At 40.0% G+C, this 18,465-nt stretch overlaps 3 protein-coding genes across 10 annotated transcripts in view; 1 reads left to right on the top strand and 2 right to left on the bottom strand.

Moving 5' to 3' along the window:
- The window catches only part of dysf (dysferlin, limb girdle muscular dystrophy 2B (autosomal recessive)), a 115,748-nt gene that overhangs the window by 9,141 nt on the left and 88,142 nt on the right, over positions 1 to 18,465 (top strand). For all 8 annotated transcript variants that reach the window (XM_078276215.1, XM_078276211.1, XM_078276217.1 and 5 more), the window contains exons 2-7: positions 1,644 to 1,699; positions 2,564 to 2,655; positions 4,459 to 4,564; positions 5,806 to 5,929; positions 6,078 to 6,334; positions 18,336 to 18,464. In XM_078276215.1, coding sequence (XP_078132341.1) covers positions 1,644 to 1,699; positions 2,564 to 2,655; positions 4,459 to 4,564; positions 5,806 to 5,929; positions 6,078 to 6,334; positions 18,336 to 18,464 — 764 coding nt within the window. The remainder of the gene's footprint in view (positions 1 to 1,643; positions 1,700 to 2,563; positions 2,656 to 4,458; positions 4,565 to 5,805; positions 5,930 to 6,077; positions 6,335 to 18,335; position 18,465) is intronic.
- On the bottom strand, positions 7,041 to 11,826 carry LOC144534263 (uncharacterized). Its single transcript, XM_078276096.1, has 4 exons — positions 11,734 to 11,826; positions 10,961 to 11,013; positions 7,250 to 10,840; positions 7,041 to 7,095 (listed from the first exon to the last, which is right to left on the bottom strand). Exons 2-4 carry the CDS (start codon positions 10,984 to 10,986, stop codon positions 7,041 to 7,043), a joined length of 3,672 nt encoding a protein of 1,223 aa, XP_078132222.1. The 5' UTR covers positions 10,987 to 11,013; positions 11,734 to 11,826.
- On the bottom strand, positions 11,036 to 17,565 carry LOC144534338 (uncharacterized). Its single transcript, XM_078276219.1, has 7 exons — positions 17,423 to 17,565; positions 16,816 to 17,006; positions 16,289 to 16,426; positions 14,146 to 14,284; positions 12,835 to 13,012; positions 12,228 to 12,369; positions 11,036 to 11,877 (listed from the first exon to the last, which is right to left on the bottom strand). Exons 1-7 carry the CDS (start codon positions 17,537 to 17,539, stop codon positions 11,700 to 11,702), a joined length of 1,083 nt encoding a protein of 360 aa, XP_078132345.1. The 5' UTR covers positions 17,540 to 17,565; the 3' UTR covers positions 11,036 to 11,699.

Genomic DNA, 18,465 nt, shown 5'->3' with positions numbered 1-18,465 from the left:
CTGAACTATAGACACATCTTATTGTTTTCTTGACTTGATCTTTCTTACTGTTGAGAAAAACCATGCACTTTCAAGTCTTTTCAGAAAACAATTAAAATTAAAAGAATAATTAGCCTAAAAGCCAGGAGGATTCATGGTTTGGGTACTGTGGAATCCTGCGCCAGATTTTGTACGAATCCATCAAATAGAAGCAACATATTTTACAGGATAAGTGAAACATTTGACTTGCTGGTGGTGCTAAAAGAAAGGTCAGGGGGGATCACCAAAGTCAGAAAAACCTCCTCAGGGAACCATGAATTTCTGGTCAAAATGTCATGGCAATCCATTAAATATTTGTTGAGATATTTCAGTGTGGACCACCTGACAACCATACTGCTAGATCTCCACATTTTGTTGAATGATTACATGCTTCATTCTGTTGAACAAATCTCATGACTTTGGTAACTGATCCTTAAAGTCTGCACGAGGTTCACATTTGTGCTTTTGAGTGAAATGTTTCCACAACTATTGGACGTATTGTCATTAAATATTTTAAAGACGATCATGTTGCCCTCCAGATAAATCTTAATAACTCTGTTGATCCCTTAACTTGATATCTAGCACCATCATCAGGTAGAATTTGGTCCAATATTTTGGTTTATGACCAACTACCTGCAAAACTTTTGATCTGCCCATGCCTCAGCTGTAGGCCTACTATATTTAGTGCTAATTACGAAATGTTAGCATGCTATGACATGCCAAATTCAGATAGTGAACATGGTAAACCTTATATGTCTACCTGCTAAGCATCAGCAAGTTAGCACTAATATTGAGCATGTTGGCTTGTTGATGGCTGTAGACATGTTTTTCTATTCCTGGTTCTTGTCCAGTGGTCAGTCTCTGGAAATGAATGAGTCACTTCTAAAATAGTCATTGTTTCTGTTTCCTTTCATCTGGAAAGAACATCTCAATATCTTTGGTTCCTAGTTTTGACTAAAACCAAATGGAAATGATGATAGTTGTCCCCAATTATTCGCATCACGTTCCTCTGGTGTGTGTGTGTGTGTGTGTGTGTGTGTGTGTGTGTGTGTGTGCGTACGTGCGTGCGTGCATGCGTGTGTGTGTGTGTGTGTGTGTGTGTGTGTGTGTGTTTTGAGTGATGAGAGCTAATGATGAATCGTGGCAGTTTATTGGAAGTATTACGTCCCCACTTCTTGTCTGGGTAGCTAACAGACAGGAAATCAGAGCTCAGAACTCCATGTTACAGGAAACCACAGAAAGATAACGCGCGCGCACACAGGCAAGCAGGCAGGAACGCACACACACACACACACACACACACGCACGCACGCACACACACACACACACACACACACACACACACACACACACACACACACACACCAAATCACCATTAGCCTAAATTGAACATTTTATTAGCATCTTAGCTAGCTAACATTTTACGTTTTGCCAGGAGGCTATGTAGCAAACAAAACAATGTGTTAGAGATGCTAACTAACCTGCTGGCTAGTTAACGTTAGCTAGCTGTCGAACAGTTTGCTAAGTTAAGGTAACATAAAAATGTGACTCGAGATTAAGTACAGTTAGGAACTTTCTTTTTTGCTTCTTAACTCTTAATGTTCCTGTTTCTCCGTTTTATTCAGGGTCTAAGAAGAAGACAAAGGTCATCAAGAACAACCCTAACCCCGTTTGGAACGAGGTAACTTACGTTCTGTAAACAACGTCAAATATATTATTTTTTTGGACAACTAACAGTTACAAGTAAAATGCTGCCTCTAATATTTGGTTAAAAAACATTGAATCTGTTCTTGTTGCTGTTGGTTGACAGTACTCATATTAAAGCTGAAAGATGCAGCTTATAATCATAAAATGGAGCTGTAACTGAGACTTCATTACTCTACTAAGTAGGATGCCAAATGTTCACCCATTTCCCCCCAGACTTCATTCTCGTCACTAAAAACCTTCACACCAACAGGAAGTGATACATTGACAGCAGAAAAGCATCACCAGATGAGGCTAAACTCACAAACGCAGCCTGTACCTCTTTTAGATGCCAATGAAACCTTTCCTCCAACAAATTCCAGGATTTGCTTTGCTGTCCTTGTTTTTTTAAGATTATTTTTTTGGGGCTTTTCCCTTTATTGAAAGTGGATAGGGGAAGAGAGATGGGGGGTGACAGGCAGCAAAGGGCAGCAGGTCTGACTCGAAACCTGCGCCACTGCAGGACTCAGCCAACATGGGGCGAACGCTCTTACTGGGTGAGCTAGAGGTCGCCCCGCTGTCCTTCTTTTTAGCCTTATGTGTATTTCTGTGTATGTACTTTGAGAGCAACAAAAAGCTTGAGTCAAAGTCCCTGTAGGTGTTCACATTTACTTGGCCATGAAAACTGATTCAGATTTTTGGATGCTAACCAAACCAACCATCTCACAGAGTGGTTTGTAAAATCATAACTGCCATGTGCGGCCTTAAGACCCTTTCTGTTGGCATTTTATTTGTCAAGATTTCTTCTCACAAGATACCATTTTCATGCTTGCCTTCATGTTGTTTCCGCTCTCTCTGTCAGGGTTTTGAATGGGATCTGAAGGGGATTCCTCTGGACTCTGGAGCAGAGCTGCACTGTGTCGTCAAAGACCATGAGAAGATGGGCAGAAACAGGTACGACTGATTTGCGTGTGTGTGTGTGTGTGTGTGTGTGTGTGTGTGTGTGTGTGTGTGTGTGCGTGCGTGCGTGCGACTGTTTGCAAGTGTTGCAATTAAAAATACAGGAATTACCTGCAAAGATTTCGTTTCTTTCGGCCAAAATCATTTACACAAAATCTTTTTTTAACACAGAAATCTTCCTTTTGTTAGTGATATTTTCTGTTCAGAATCAAGGACACGTTTCTCATGCATCCCTTACAATTCACAATAACAATATAGACTTTGGATACCCTCTCTTATTATACTTTACACAAGTTGGAATTTTTAGTGGTGTCAGTTGCTGTACCACTTTGGACAAAACTGAAATATCTCAACACCGAAAACGAAAAAACGAAACAAACACATTTTGTACAAGCCTTCGTAGTCCCCAGAGGCTGAATCATTATTCCTTTGGTGATAGCCTGAATTTTTCTCTAGAGCCTTTAGGCTACCTGGATTCAGCACTGACCGAGCCCGACTGAACACCCTCAGTGATTAATGAATTCAACTAACCAAAGTCTTGAGTCCAAGGCTGAAATTGAAATTTACATCCGTCAATTTAATGCTAGTTTGTTCTAACGGGGACTCCAATTTATGTATTTCTGATAGTTCATTTTGATACAGTTTTGCCTCTTAATAGACCATTAATGATGCAAAAAAAAAAGCTGAACATCATATTTTAACCGCTTTTTAAACCTTGAGTTGGAAAATATGTTTTGTTTTTTGCATTTTAAGAAATTATATAAATTAGCAACATAAAAATATATATAACAAAAAATAATAATAATCAAAATAAAAGAAATACCAATAGCTGATTACCTAGATATCAGTTTGTAAAATATACATATATGGTAGCATGTTACATTCAAGGTGAAGGATACTTTTACATACAATACATTTTCATACATTCTTCTTTGCATATTTGCACTTGCATTGTTTATCATATATAAATTTAGAATACTGATATGTCCTTCCCATAGCTCAGAGTACAGGAATTGAGATAAGAACTGTAGCATTGTGAGACGGCGACATGGTGGACGAATTGGACCAAACTCAGGGCACAGACAGGGGTGTGGACAGTGATCCAGACTTGTTTGTTTTATGAAAACGTCCCCACCAGATGGTTATTTTTGGATTTGTTTCGCTTCATCAAGATGTCAAGCACGTCGGAGTTCCTTCAGAGGGGAAGGGGCAGACATGAAAGAATCGGGTCATCCTCTCATTGTGGTCGTAGAGTATTTATTCACTCATATTTCCACCCATTCACCAACTGTTGTGTCGATTGATTTAGTGATCCATTCATCCGCCTCTCATGGTACATTCAGACCACAGTGTGACCTCTATGCTTTTGTTTGCTTTACCAGAAGTTTGATTTCACTGCATGTTTGCAGCTGAAGCATACATTTAATAACTGTGTTTGTTTATGTATTAGTTAATAGTAGTTTCATGAATTTTGTTTGTACGCTCAATTGCCATCTTGAAGATAACATTACTAACCTGAATCGTCTCTATCAAAATTTGTGTCATATACATGATCATTTTCTTATTTCCACAATACAATATATGGTAGAATAAGCCCTGATATTAAACCCTTGCAGCAGTGGATTTCAGTGTTGTTTCTGTTATGTGGGGTGGCTGGTACATCCTTACAAGTGTTGTTACATGAAAACGACTATATCAATATGGATGACTTATCACAATGAGATACACGTGAGATACAACGAGTACAAATGCACGTGGTACTTGTGTACCAAATGCAGTACTTTTGTGTCTGTTCAGGTTTCTGGGGGAAACCCGGCTGGCTCTCAGAGACGTGCTCAACTCTCCCAACCTGGCCGCCACCTTCACTGTCTCCCTGCTGGACACTAAGAGGAACAACACAGGGGTGAGTGCACATACACACACAAACACATGCGCACGCACGGACAGACAGATTAATTTACAGTCGCATTGTATCATGAACCAATGACAAATCATAAATCATTCTGAGTGTCCTGGATCTGAAAATAGGGACTTTCCTAAGTCAGAACTATAGACTTAGAAAAATACAAAGTCTCATATACACAGTATCATAAATCTAAAACTCTAATTCGGTCTTCACATAGATGGAAGTACGAGCTACACGCACGCACGAGCACTCACACTATAAACCATCATATTGAAAGCAAAGCAACTCATGTGAAAAGTGAAATGGAATAAATGTTTGGAACATTTTGAAAGTGTATTTTTAACAGGCAAACATTACATGATCAACAGTGATCATGTAAAAAACATTTTCAGCAGTAAAATTATAAACCTGTTAAACAGAATCAGAAGATGTTGCTGCTGCACACACGCAGAGTCCGATATCTTTGTTTACAGAAACATTACAGCTTATCACTTGAGTTGCTTTTTCCTGCGAAAGGAAACTGCACCTTTTACTGGTCCACACACCCTACAGCGCTCTGCTGCTGCAACACAACTTAAGCTCAATGAATCCTCATTTGTTTTTATACAATTTCAATCATCATGAACATTCTTTTATATAATAAAAAAAGCACATGAAGTTTCAATGTTTCTGTATTTGCACTGATATGCTCATTCTCTCATACTCAAAGACAAGCTGTTGTTCGTTTGCAAAGTGAAAATGTCATCGCTTTGGAGTGTCGTTTGCAGTCATTCTTGATACAGCAGTGCATGATATGGAATACAAAAGGTGCTATAACTCTAGGCATGCAGCATTTGGGTGTGCAAATTGTGCATAATAAATGATTAATTTTAAGGTTATCAACTTGTAAAACAAAATACTAACATTAATTAATGTGCAAGAATGATCACAACCACACATTCAGTTGAGAGTAAAATAATTAACAGTAACAGATAATTGTACACAATAAAACAATAGTATAACAAAAAATAAAATTAACCAAGTCATTTTGGTTAATGAATGGTTAATGAACTCAGTAATCTGCTGAGTCTTGTTTAGGGATGACTTCACATACCTGCACATAAGATCCTTATCTTTGTTTTCTTCCACACGGTGGACTCTTTGGAAACTAAAACTTCATGTTAACATCATGTTTCTTGCCTATACTTTGTACCAGCACTGATTAAACTATATAACTATGCGTTTTCTGACTCCACTAGGCCACGCTGACCCTGCAGGTTTCCTACATACCTCCTGCAGGAGCGGCTCCGATGTTTCAGCCTACTCCCCACCCGGAGACTTTGCCCTATAACAACCCCAATGTGGAGCTGGACACTGTCACAAGTAATATAATTTGTCATTTTAAATCTATTAAATCAGTCCTGCAGTCTATATCCTTCCTGGAAAAACACTTGATCAAATTTAGTATGTAAAAATGTGATATTAGTGTCTCATTTTTGGTGGCTGAAGTAAATTTCTTCTATCAATGTAGTGATTTCTCTGGACACTTTGGGCGAGGAGGATACAGAGAGTATGATGATGCTGGAGCCGACAGAGGACCAGGGTCCCGACGACGGACGCTCCATGGTCATTGTCGGTCCTCAGGGGCCCTCGGGCCAGGAGTCCCCTACCGCTCAGACACCTAAACGCTCGCCACCATCCCACAACACCCATGGAGGGCTGAGGAAACGGAGGAGAGGAGCCAGCAGTCAGCCCAAACCGCTGCCCAACAAACCACAGGACTTACAGGTATCTATAAAGCCTGGACATAGCCTGAATTTTAGAAACACAGAGGTCATGAGTCCTACAATAAGTCTTTCTTTTGCTCTTTTGCAATGTTCGTTTACAAGTTAATTTGTTTTTGCAGTTGGCTTTATTATAAATGGACAAAACAAGTTTACATTGGACAAATAATCAAAGGTAGCAAAACATTTTAAAACACACCATAGCCAGAACCTTATACATTCTTACATTCAAGTATTTACGTTCTTAGTATACATCCATGGTAATTGGTACACATTTTGAACTTGACAGGCAACTGAAAACATTTCTTTCCAGGGGTCAATAAATGTTCACATTCAATCAACAGGGGTCGCTGTGGTTGTAAATTATTGTTGCACACTACTCACAAGGTGTACAATCAAAGCTGATGGCAGCCCTTGTCTCACTAGTTCATCTCTAATCTGGAGAAGAAAAAGAAACTTTGTAAAGTGGGAGCATTGTTATATTATATGTACTTCTGAGTGTAGCTGACTTTTTGTTTATTCCTTTATTTATTATAAATGCTGTTGTACCACCGACATATATTTAAACCTGCAACTAACCTCAGCAGGTGCAGTTATCTAACGCTTGACATGCTTTGATTTCTAATAAGAAGAGTCTGACCTGTTGTATGACGGTACTCCTGATGTAGTCTTCAGACGGTGGAGATGGAAAACAAATCTTCATTCTCAAACTAAGAACAACTAGAAGCACAGTGATTCAACATTACAACACAGGCAAGAAGGGTGCTGAAAGTGAGTAATACAGAGTAGACTAAGACGAGGTGTTCTATGTTAAGGCAACTTAAATTCCATTGGTCTCACTTAGCTCCGTCACATAGCTTTGTATAGAGTACGTCCATAAAGAGATGATTATGAAGTAAAAGACATTTGTCATACTCACTTGTGTCTGTAGGTGTAGTAACTGGTGGTTGACTTGTTGTAGTTGGCATAGAAGGAACAGTTGAATTCAGTGTAGTGCGGATTGTAGATAGTGGGATAGTTGGAGGGCAGTTGGTTGTAGTTTGTGATGTAGTTGTAGTTAATGGGGTAGTTGTGGGTGAGGTTGTGGTCGTAGCTGGTATGGTTGTTGAGGGAACGTTTGTAGTTTGTGTTGTAGATGGTGTAATGATGGTTGTTGTAGTTAATGGGGTAGTTGTTGAAGGAATCGTGGTTGTTGTTTGTGTGGTTGTTGTAGTTGGTGTAATGATGGTTGTAGTTATTGGGGTAGTTGTTGTAATGGTTGTTGTGGTTATTGAAGTAGTTGTTGGGGGATCTGTGGTTGTTGTTTGTGTAGTTGTTGTAGGTGGCGTAGTGATGGCTGTTGTGGTCAATGGGGTAGTTGTCGAGATGGTTGTTGTGGTTAATGGGGTAGTTGTCTGGATGGTTGTTGTTGTTAATGGGGTAGTTGTTGGGGGATCTGTGGTTGTTGTGTGTGTGGTTGTTGTAGGGGGTGTAGTGATGGTTGTTGTATATAATGGGGTAGTTGTTGTAATGGTTGTTGTGGTTATTGAAGTAGTTGTTGGGTGATCTGTGGTTGTTGTTTGTGTAGTTGTTGTAGGTGGCGTAGTGATAGTTTCTGTGGTCAATGGGGTAGTTACTATTGTGATCGTTGTGGTTAATGGTGTAGTTGTTGGGAGATTTGTGGTTGTTGTTTGTGTGGTTATTGTAGGTGGCGTGATGATGGTTGTTGGGGTTAATGTCGTAGTTGTTGGGGGATCTGTGGTTGTTGTCTGTGTGGTTGTTGTAGGTGGCGTAGTGATGGCTGTTGTTGTCAATGGGGTAGTTGTCGAGATGGTTGTTGTGGGATATGTGGTTGTTGTTTGTGTGGTTGTAGGTGGTGTAGTGATGGTTGGTGTGGTCAATTGAGTAGTTATTGTTGCGTTCGTTGTTGTGGTTAATGGTGTAGTTGTTGGGGGATCTGTGGTTATTGTTTGTGTGGTTGTTGTAGGGGGTGTAGTGATGGTTTCTGTGGTCATTGGGGTAGTTACTGTTGTGATCGTTGTGGTTAATGGGGTGGTTGTTGGGGGATCTGTGGTTGTTGTCTGTGTGGTTGTTGTAGGTGGCGTAGTGATGGCTGTTATGGTTAATGGGGTAGTTGTATGGATGGTTGTTGTGGTTGTGGGATCTGTGGTTGTTGTTTGTGTGGTTGTAGGTAGTGTAGTGATGGTTGGTGTGGTCAATTGAGTAGTTATTGTTGCGTTCGTTGTTGTGGTTAATGGGGTAGTTGTTGGGGGATCTGTGGTTATTGTTTGTGTGGTTGTTGTAGGGGGTGTAGTGATGGTAGTTGTCGCAATGGTTGTTGTGGTTATTGAAGTAGTTGTTGGGGAATCTGTGGTTGTTGTTTGTGTAGTTGTTGTAGGTGGCTGTAGTGATGGTTTCTGTGGTCATTGGGGTAGTTGTCGAGATGGTTGTTGTGGTTAATGGGGTAGTTGTTGGGGGATCTGTGGTTGTTGTTTGTGTGGTTATTGTTGGTGGCATATGATGGTTGTTGGGGTTAATGTCGTAGTTGTTGGGGGATCTGTGGTTGTTGTCTGTGTGGTTGTTGTAGGTGGCGTAGTGATGGCTGCTGCTGTCAATGGGGTAGTTGTCGATATGGTTGTTGTGGTTAATGGGGTAGTTGTCTGGATGGTTGTTGTAGGTGGCGTAGTGATGGCTGTTGTTGTCAATGGGGTAGTTGTCGAGATGGTTATGGTTAATGGGGTAGTAGTATGGATGGTTGTTGTGGTTGTGGGATATGTGGTTGTTGTTTGTGTGGTTGTAGGTAGTGTAGTGATGGTTGGTGTGGTCAATTGAGTAGTTATTGTTGCGATCGTTGTTGTGGTTAATGGGGTAGTTGTTGGGGGATCTGTGGTTATTGTTTGTGTGGTTGTTGTAGGTGGCGTACTGATGGTTGTGGTTAATGGGGTAGTTGTTGTAACGGTTGTTGTGGTTAATGGGGTAGTTGTTGGGGGATCTGTGGTTGTTGTGTGTGTGGTTGTTGTAGGGGGTGTAGTGATGGTTGTCACAATGGTTGTTGTGGTTATTGAAGTAGTTGTTGGGTGATCTGTGGTTGTTGTTTGTGTAGTTGTTGTAGGTGGCGTAGTGATGGTTTCTGTGGTCATTGGGGTAGTTACTGTTGCAATCGTTGTTGTGGTTAATGGTGTAGTTGTTGGGGGATCCGTGGTCGTTGTCTGTGTAGTTGTTGTAGGTGGCGTACTGATGGTTGTGGTTAATGGGGTAGTTGTTGTAACGGTTGTTGTGGTTAATGGGGTAGTTGTTGGGGGATCTGTGGTTATTGTTTGTGTGGTTGTTGTAGGTGGCGTACTGATGGTTGTTGTGGTTAATGGGGTAGTTGTTGGGGGATCTGTGGTTGTTGTTTGTGTGGTTGTTGTAGGGGGTGTAGTGATGGTTTCTGTGGTCATTGGGGTAGTTACTGTTGTGATCGTTGTGGTTAATGGAGTGGTTGTTGGGGGATCTGTGGTTGTTGTTTGTGTGGTTGTTGTAGGTGGCGTACTGATGGTCGTTGTGGTTAATGACATAGTTATTGGGGGATCTGTGGTTGTTGTCTGTGTGGTTGTTGTAGGTGGCGTAGTGATGGCTGTTGTTGTCAATGGGGTAGTTGTTGAGATGGTTGTTATGGTTAATGGGGTAGTTGTATGGATGGTTGTTGTGGTTGTGGGATCTGTGGTTGTTGTTTGTGTGGTTGTAGGTAGTGTAGTGATGGTTGGTGTGGTCAATGGGGTAGTTACTGTTGCAATCGTTGTTGTGGTTAATGGGGTAGTTGTTGGGGGATCCGTGGTTATTGTTTGTGTGGTTGTTGTAGGTGGTGTACTGATGGTTGTTGTGGTTAATGGGGTAGTTGTTGGGGGATTTGTGGTTGTTGTTTGTGTGGTTATTGTAGGTGGCGTGATGATGGTTGTTGGGGTTAATGACGTAGTTGTTGGGGGATCTGTGGTTGTTGTCTGTGTGGTTGTTGTAGGTGGCGTAGTGATGGCTGCTGCTGTCAATGGGGTAGTTGTCGATATGGTTGTTGTGGTTAATGGGGTAGTTGTCTGGATGGTTGTTGTAGGTGGCGTAGTGATGGCTGTTGTTGTCAATGGGGTAGTTGTCGAGGTGGTTGTTATGGTTAATGGGGTAGTTGTATGGATGGTTGTTGTGGTTGTGGGATCTGTGGTTGTTGTTTGTGTGGTTGTAGGTAGTGTAGTGATGGTTGGTGTGGTCAATTGAGTAGTTATTGTTGCGATCGTTGTTGTGGTTAATGGGGTGGTTGTTGGGGGATCCGTGGTCGTTGTCTGTGTAGTTGTTGTAGGTGGCGTACTGATGGTTGTTGTGGTTAATGACATAGTTATTGGGGGATCTGTGGTTGTTGTCTGTGTGGTTGTTGTAGGTGGCGTAGTGATGGCTGTTGTTGTCAATGGGGTAGTTGTCGAGATGGTTGTGCTTTGTGTGGTTGGTATAGTTATAGTGGTTGTAACTACTGGTATAGTTGTTGGACAAATGGTCACTGTTGGGTCTGTAAATATAAGTGAATACATACTGTAAATGGAATATAGATTACATGTGAACTTTATCAATCAAGGAAATCAATAATGAAATTTCAAACACTTAAAAAACAAGGAAGGTTTCCACACACCGTATCCAACACTCAGAATGACACATCGGAGCTCAGAGTGATACTTGGTCGAACTGTTGAGATAAATCAATATAGTAGCTGATTCACAAAGTTCGATGCCTTTCTTGCTCAAGCTCCCATCCATTTTAAAGGAATATTTCAGCATTCTTGCAGAGATTCTTATTTGCATAGTTAGATTTAAAGGTTTTTAAGCACCAATATACAAGGCTATAATATGTGGGTTAACATTAACCCCTGCAAAACCACTACTACATTTTTACGCATTGTTTTTGTACGAGTTACACATACAAGATATAATGTTTTTATATTTTTATTTTTAATTAATGAGCTTTAAAGGTGCTGGTAGGTCAATTTTTTCCATCTACAGACAGAGCCAGTTCCACCTGTTTCCAGTCTTTATGCTAAGCTAAGATAGCTGACTTCTGTATTCATCTGTACAGAGATGATGAGAGTGAAATGGTCTTCTCATTAAACTCTGTGCAAGAAAGTGAATGTACCTGTTTTCCGAAAATGTGAAGTAATGTCAAAAGTGGATTTTTAAAGAAAAAGTCAAACTTAAAACAAATGGTGCAACTGATAACATTCCACATTCTCTTTTAAGAAATTTAGGACACCATTTATTCCCACAACTCCTTTCTTACATTATATTTATACTGACAATATAATATTTTGGTATGCATTAATAGGGTAAAACACCTTTGCTATAAGAAACCCAGATCATAGTTTTCCATATACATTGCTATAGGGTAAGGTTCATGGGACAAGTGACTGACTTGGAAACTGCCTGGACAACAAAGCAGATCGGGTGGCTTTCTCCATCTTCTTGTTCAGAGGGCGTCCATCTCAGGGTGTACTGTCCTGTTCCTGATGTAGTCTGGACTATGTTGTTTGGTCCACTGAACAGCAGCTCAGAAATTCTTTAAAACAGAAGAAGAACTGGTTTGGCAGGTTAAATCATTTTTAAAACTACCCTACCCAAAAATGGAGCAAAACTTTTTCCGTCACGACATTATTGAAATGCTGAAATACACTGTGTATATCCTAACAGCACTATAGAGTTGGTTCTGTTGCACCTGTTGCACTCTTGTCAAACCTGTCTTGTTCATCAGTGTTACACAACACAATAGATTGCTTGTGCACCTAAAAACCTTGGCATGAAAACCATTTGTGCCTGGTATTAGATTAGTTTTTCTTATCTAACCAGAGAACATTTGCATGTACATTCATATGTACGTTCTTTAAAAAAATAAATAATTGTTGGACTTACGTGGAGAAATCTGCCTCTGCACTAATGTTGATTTCCAAGGTCTGATTGACAGAAGTGTATAGCTGAGCTCTGTTAGCTGGGGTTGGAGGCAGGAATTTGGGCAGATAGAGTCCTGCTGTGCAAGATGGCACTGCAGGGTCCACTGGAACAATAAAGAAAAGCAAAACGTTTTGTTGTTGGTTCGTCCATCCATATGTTCACCACCAGACTAGAACAGAAAAGTGTTTTATTGCCGTAAAATGATGTCCAGACAATTGTGATTATTATTTCTTAAGGCTTTTTTTGACCCCACCATATGTCCTATAGTGCTACCAGTAGGTCAAGACTTTCACCTATTCTGTGAAAAATCTTGACATCTATTATACCATTTGGAACAAACTTGCTAGATGTTTACAGTGCTGGATCTAATACATTTTAAAAATTTCACATAAAGACTAGACAAAAATCATCGAATCAAATGTTGGTACTATAACTTAGGGGTCTTATCTGCAGTTTTCAAACAGTAACTAGTGCTAGCAGAGGAAGCATCCAATCCATCATGGACATTATTAAATACCTTATAAGATTATAATGACTGCCAGATAACTTTGATTATATACACTCTTACCCCTTAAAGCAAACTGGACAGGTATTTTGCTGATAGCATTGTTGGTAGTTATGATCGTCTGTGACCCGTCGGTTTGAGTCAGGGTGATATTCTGCCTGGGAAAGTCCTCCATCACCAGCTGTATGACGTACGCACCTTCGTTACTGCTCAGGGTGGTGCTGAATGACAGAGTACAGGACTGCAAGAGAACAAAAAGGGACGTGAGGTCAAAATATGCAGTTTGGAATTAAAGTTAGGCTACAAGGCTAGAAAGAAAATCTTTACTCTATCTTCATTTTCCAAGTTTGTTTATAAGGACAAACCCCTTGAGATGTATCATCTTGTTTTCGAGGGGGTCCCAACCTCCCACGTACAAAAACCCACGTACTGTACATTAACTCATCAAAACATTACAACCACTAGGTGGCCAAATTGGTCAATGATACTGTAGATTAACAGAAGAGTGTGAGTGGATCACCAAATACAATCAGGTATAACCATTAGATAGAAACAGTAGGTACAAACAGCGACAGCTTCATTGACAATAATTGCAGTCCCTCTTTAAGTGAGAAGACAGGGCATGCTTAAACATACCAAGTATTGAAATGGATCTTATAGCAACAAGTACATTATTCCAGTCTGCTGGGGCTTTAAATTTAAAAGCTTATTTGCCAAATGTTTTCGTTCGTAACACAAGAGACATACTAATAGAGCTGGAGCAAACTGCCGAACTCCGTAATTTGAGGTAAACGGTACAATATATTGTGAGAGCAATATACAATGTACCATGATTTGAATGAGAGTTCATAATCAAGCCATACACCAAGACATTTTATTAACTTTATACAGAGTAGTGCCGTCATTAAATGTTATTGCACAGGGACCAGGTTTGGATTTGAGTTTCTGTCTGGTACCAAATATCATAATATAGGACTTTGTTTTGTTGAGCAAAAGTTGATTATGTAAAAGCCAATCTTGTAAGAGGTTGAAATCGGACTGAAAAGAAGCTTGAATTTGTAGTAAATCAGGTTTAAATGTGTATATGACATATTATCAGCATAAAGTTGAAAACAACACTTATTGGAAACTGATGGTAAATAATTTGCATAGAAGGAAGTGAAGTGCTCCCAATGTTGAGTCCTTTGGCACACCTTTTGATAGAATCAACAGATCAGATTTACTTCTGTGTATGACAACTATTTGTTTCCTGTTTTGCAAGTATGAACTGAACCACAGAACTGTATGTGTTTCGTAGCGACTTTACTCACTTACATACTGGATTATAATGGAGTCAATTTCAAGCATCACTGTATGTTTACTTTGGCTACTCACTGACGAGGCACTGAGAACAGACGCGGGTGTGCAGGAGTCACACTCAAACAGTGCTGTGTTTCCATATCTGCATCTAACATCATCTCCGTCAGGGTCAAATGCCAACAAGTTGAAATCTCTCTGACAGTTTGAAGGAACTCTGACAGAAAGAAACAATGTGCAATCTTGCATTAATGAACCATGTAAACCACAAGCCAGGTAGCCAGTTTCATCTAGACTAAGGCACCTGTAAAATGTCAGATTAGTTTTATTGAGTTGGAATTAGATACTGCATGTAACGTGGCTCACTTGTTCCTCAAAGAAGGTTACCGCTGATCTTAATGAATTTAATCGTGAACCTGATCAATCTTTAAAGGTGTTTACCCACAAAGAAGCCATTAAAAAACCATTCTGAGCTTAACAAGTTTAAATTGAGGGAAGCAAACTTAATAAATACAATTCACGCTGAGTCTGAAGGTTTTCTTTGAAACGTGTTGTGACACACAAAATGGTTTAAAATACGTAAGATGTATAATAACTAGGGTGACCAGGTTTCCCGGAACTAAAACCGGGACACTTTGCACGTGACCGTAGTGCTCGTGCCAGCCCAGCCCAGGTCAGACATAGACACAGACAGATTAGACACAATTTTGCCAACAGCACACGTAGGCCTACTGCTCACAACATAATGGGGTATCTCAGTTAATATTTATGAATTTTCTTGGTATGTAGCCTCCATATCTAAGAAATATTAAAAGACATTGAGTGAGTTTCGTGTGGGACCAACCTTATTTTTCAGAATTAAAGCATTCTTTTGGAAAATGCACCCACTGAACTTATGAAAAACTTTGTGAAAAGGTATTTTTCATTGCATGGCACTAAACAAATTATTTGGAACTGCTGCCACAGGCTTGAACTAAAGTTATGGCATGACTTGGTAAGGGTACATGAATTATGAATTCATGATTTGTGCATTACTTCATTCCTTTATATCTTATGAATCATAATTCATGCTTATGCTCCTAATGCTTTCGTTGTGTTGTTCATGTATGAGGTCACGAATGACAGACTATGAACACGTCAATTCCTGATGATTCATGGGATATTAAGGAATGCAGTAACACATAAATCATTAATTACATAATGCATAATAATACATAGCCTACATCAATTAATTCATGCATGAATTCATGACAATTCATGTACCCTTATCGTAAAGTGTTACCAGTGTTATTCTAACCAACAACAAACACACACACACACACACACACACACACACACACACACACACACACACACACACACACACACAAACACACACACACAAATGTAATCTCATTTGATAGAGCAGATAGCTTCCCTATTGGAAACATTCATTCCGTATATTTGTTAGAGGAGTGAATCTGTTCAAGAATTAATATGTTGGCTGAAAGCCTACTGTGAAATTGTGCACAGGTTTCAGCAAAATTGGCCCGTGTGACAAGTAGTGTCTTTAAGGTGGGAATGGTCATACGGTTCCTCTTGTCAGTCCATGTGTTGTTCATGAGCGAAAAGATACGCTCAACGGGAGCATTTATACCCGGTAGATACTAGACACATGGCGAACTGACAAAGGAGACCTACATTTTTGAACGGAATCTCCCTGCGTTTTGAAATGCACGAACATTTCCACCCAGCGCTCGTCCGCTGACTTTCCAGCGGACCTGGAGGGACTGGTTAAAACGAGACAGATAAGGAGAGGTATTACGACAATGTTTACAAATATATATTGTAACGCTGCACAGATTACGCAGACCGCTACGATTGACTGACAAGCACATACACACACACACACACACACACACACACACACACACACACACACACACACACACACATTGTTAAAATCATACACTGGATGCTTTATTCGTCTTTCTACATGGGTTTAGTTAATGATCGGGCTATAATAAGACCACGTCGGCTATGTAATCGCTGAAAACTGGGGCAATTTCATAGTGGTTGGTGTAAACCGGGACATTTTAGCGTCCCGACAGGCTTTTGTTGGAACACGCAACTCAGAATCGGGACTGTCCCGGTTAAATCAGGACTGTCCCGGTCAAACCAGGACGTCTGGTCACCCTAATAATAACTAACAAAAATAAACAGAAACAATGAGGAGGCTGACCTCAGATCTGGCAGGATGGTGGTCTGGGGTGATGTGTTGGCTCGGCCGATGTCCGACCGGTTCCTTAGTTCCACCAGAGTCACAGCCCTCCAGGGAAGGATGTTCTGTATGTTATTTGTCCAGTTAACCCCGTCTAACCTTCAAAGTTAATGAGAAAGTCAGTTTTTACTGTGGTGCACGGAATACATGTATGTATGTATGTACTATATGTACTGTATGTACTGTATGCATAGGTATCTATAGTTGTGTACAGTTAACTTGCAAGGTATTAAAGCTACACTTCAATCCGCACTTGATAACATTTATATATATATATAAAAAAAAAAAAAAAAGCTTAATTTAAATGAATTCATTATTCATTGATTGGTAGCGATTACGGAGATTTTCTTTCCAGGGCCTAAAAAAACCTTTAGCTAAACTGTTGACATTTTTGAAGAGGTTTTGATGTTTTTACCTTTCAGTGAGTATTACGAAATGATAATTGTGACCCTCCGTGAGATTTATTTGCATTGTCATGGTGCACTCACCGCAGCTGAAATGGAGCGTTGCTAGGAACCTGGCGAGTCATGGTTCCCTCTCTCTGACACCACTCTCCACTGCTCTCCTGGTCCACAATGTTTAGCACTAAAGAACTCTCATTCCCACAATCACCACTGCCGCAGGTCCACGAGGCATTCTCTTGGCAAGTGCTGAAGCTTAGCTTATAGCGTAGGACCACCTGTGGAGCAGTGAACAGGTGTTATGGCATTAATGGCAACATCCAGGAGACAAAAAGGAAAGACTTCAAAGTCTTCCAAAAAATCTATCTTGCTTTAGGTTTATTTTTACATGGTCCAGGTTCCATACAGACCCAACAAGAACCTCATGGAAAGGTATTTTTATGGTATCATTGTACAGTTTATTTAAAAAGATATATAAAGAATCCCCTTTGTTGCATTGTTCTAAGGACTTAAAATGCAGAATTTACTGCACAAATACTGACAAAACAACAAATACCAACAAATACTGTTACTGATCACTTTTTACTTTCTGTTCATTTTCATTCCTAACCGTTAAACTTAGTTATGCAAAGTTATTTCACTTAACATAAATTATCAACAGGGGATTATTGAATTAGAAGGAAACTGTACTTACCGTGACAGATCCATCTGTGTTAGCATTTTTTGGGTAGTAAGTCATCACTGTCCCATAAAAACTAGTAGCCTGGGCGCTGCAGATAGGCAGCAGCAGCAGCAGCAGAGAGAGCGACATAGTGAATGTGTGAGTCTCTCCACACAAAGACAGTAAATAAATACCAACACTAACCACTCCTTCCCTCCTTCTCCACTTTTACTGTTTTGGCTGTCTTCCACACGGGTGAAGTTTGTTTGAGGAAATGTTCTGTGTAAGGGTTACAGGGTTATGAACAGTGCGGACTGAGAATGCAGACTATTCAGTTGTTGTAATTAATGTGTCATTATGTTGTAAACAGAAACTAGAATTTGACCTTCAACTAATTTGCATTTGGTTTTTCAAACGTTTCCTGTAATGCAAATCAAAGAAACAGAGAGTAAAATGTCTAGAGTTCATGTTGACATCATACAGTCACTACACAAATACACGCCTGCATTTTTTTTGTCCATACTGCCATTTGCTATTGAGCACCCCTTATGAACTGGACACCTATTTTGCAAACACCTTAATTTGTAAAGTAACTAGTAAGTAGCTTTCAGATAAATAATGTTGAATTAAAAAGTACAATACTTGTACCTCAAATCTAGTGGAGTAAAAGTAGAAAGGGGCATGAAAATAAAGACTCAAGTAAAGTATAAATATCTTATATTTGTACCTAAGTACTTGAGTAACATTCCACCACTGACAATACATGACATAACCATAGTACATTGGCCTTTTAACACATTGTTAACTGGCCAGTTTATCATGACTCTGGCAGATAATGAATGTTTTTTTTTTACTAAAACTACTGGTAGCTATAAATAAGTTGTCAGTTTTAAATTGTACACACTTTATTTGCTGAAAGTCACTGCTCATATGTCTTCCTGTCCAGGTTCGTGTGCGGGTCATCGAGGGCCGACAGTTGCCGGGCATCAACATCAAGCCTGTTGTCAAGGTAACGGTAGCCGGGCAGACCAAGAGGACCCGCATCAGAAAGGGCAACAACCCGATCTTTGATGAGG

Source organism: Sander vitreus, chromosome 19 (assembly GCF_031162955.1).
Source record: "Sander vitreus isolate 19-12246 chromosome 19, sanVit1, whole genome shotgun sequence".
Lineage (NCBI taxonomy): Eukaryota > Metazoa > Chordata > Actinopteri > Perciformes > Percidae > Sander > Sander vitreus.
Note: the sequence above shows the minus strand (reverse complement) of the source record. Positions and strands in the feature narration are given on the sequence as shown.

Coding starts and splice junctions, on each gene's coding strand:
- LOC144534263 (XM_078276096.1), bottom strand. CDS start 10,986: ATGTGTCATTCTGAGTGTTGGATACG. Junction 10,841..10,960: donor CATTCTGAGTGTTGGATACG/GTGTGTGGAAAC, acceptor TTATATTTACAG/ACCCAACAGTGACCATTTGT. Junction 7,096..7,249: donor TACTACACCTACAGACACAA/GTGAGTATGACA, acceptor ACTCACTTTCAG/CACCCTTCTTGCCTGTGTTG.
- LOC144534338 (XM_078276219.1), bottom strand. CDS start 17,539: ATGTCGCTCTCTCTGCTGCTGCTGCTGCTGCCTATCTGCAGCGCCCAG. Junction 16,427..16,815: donor AACGCTCCATTTCAGCTGCG/GTGAGTGCACCA, acceptor TTAACTTTGAAG/GTTAGACGGGGTTAACTGGA. Junction 14,285..16,288: donor ACCATCCTGCCAGATCTGAG/GTCAGCCTCCTC, acceptor TCTTTCTGTCAG/AGTTCCTTCAAACTGTCAGA.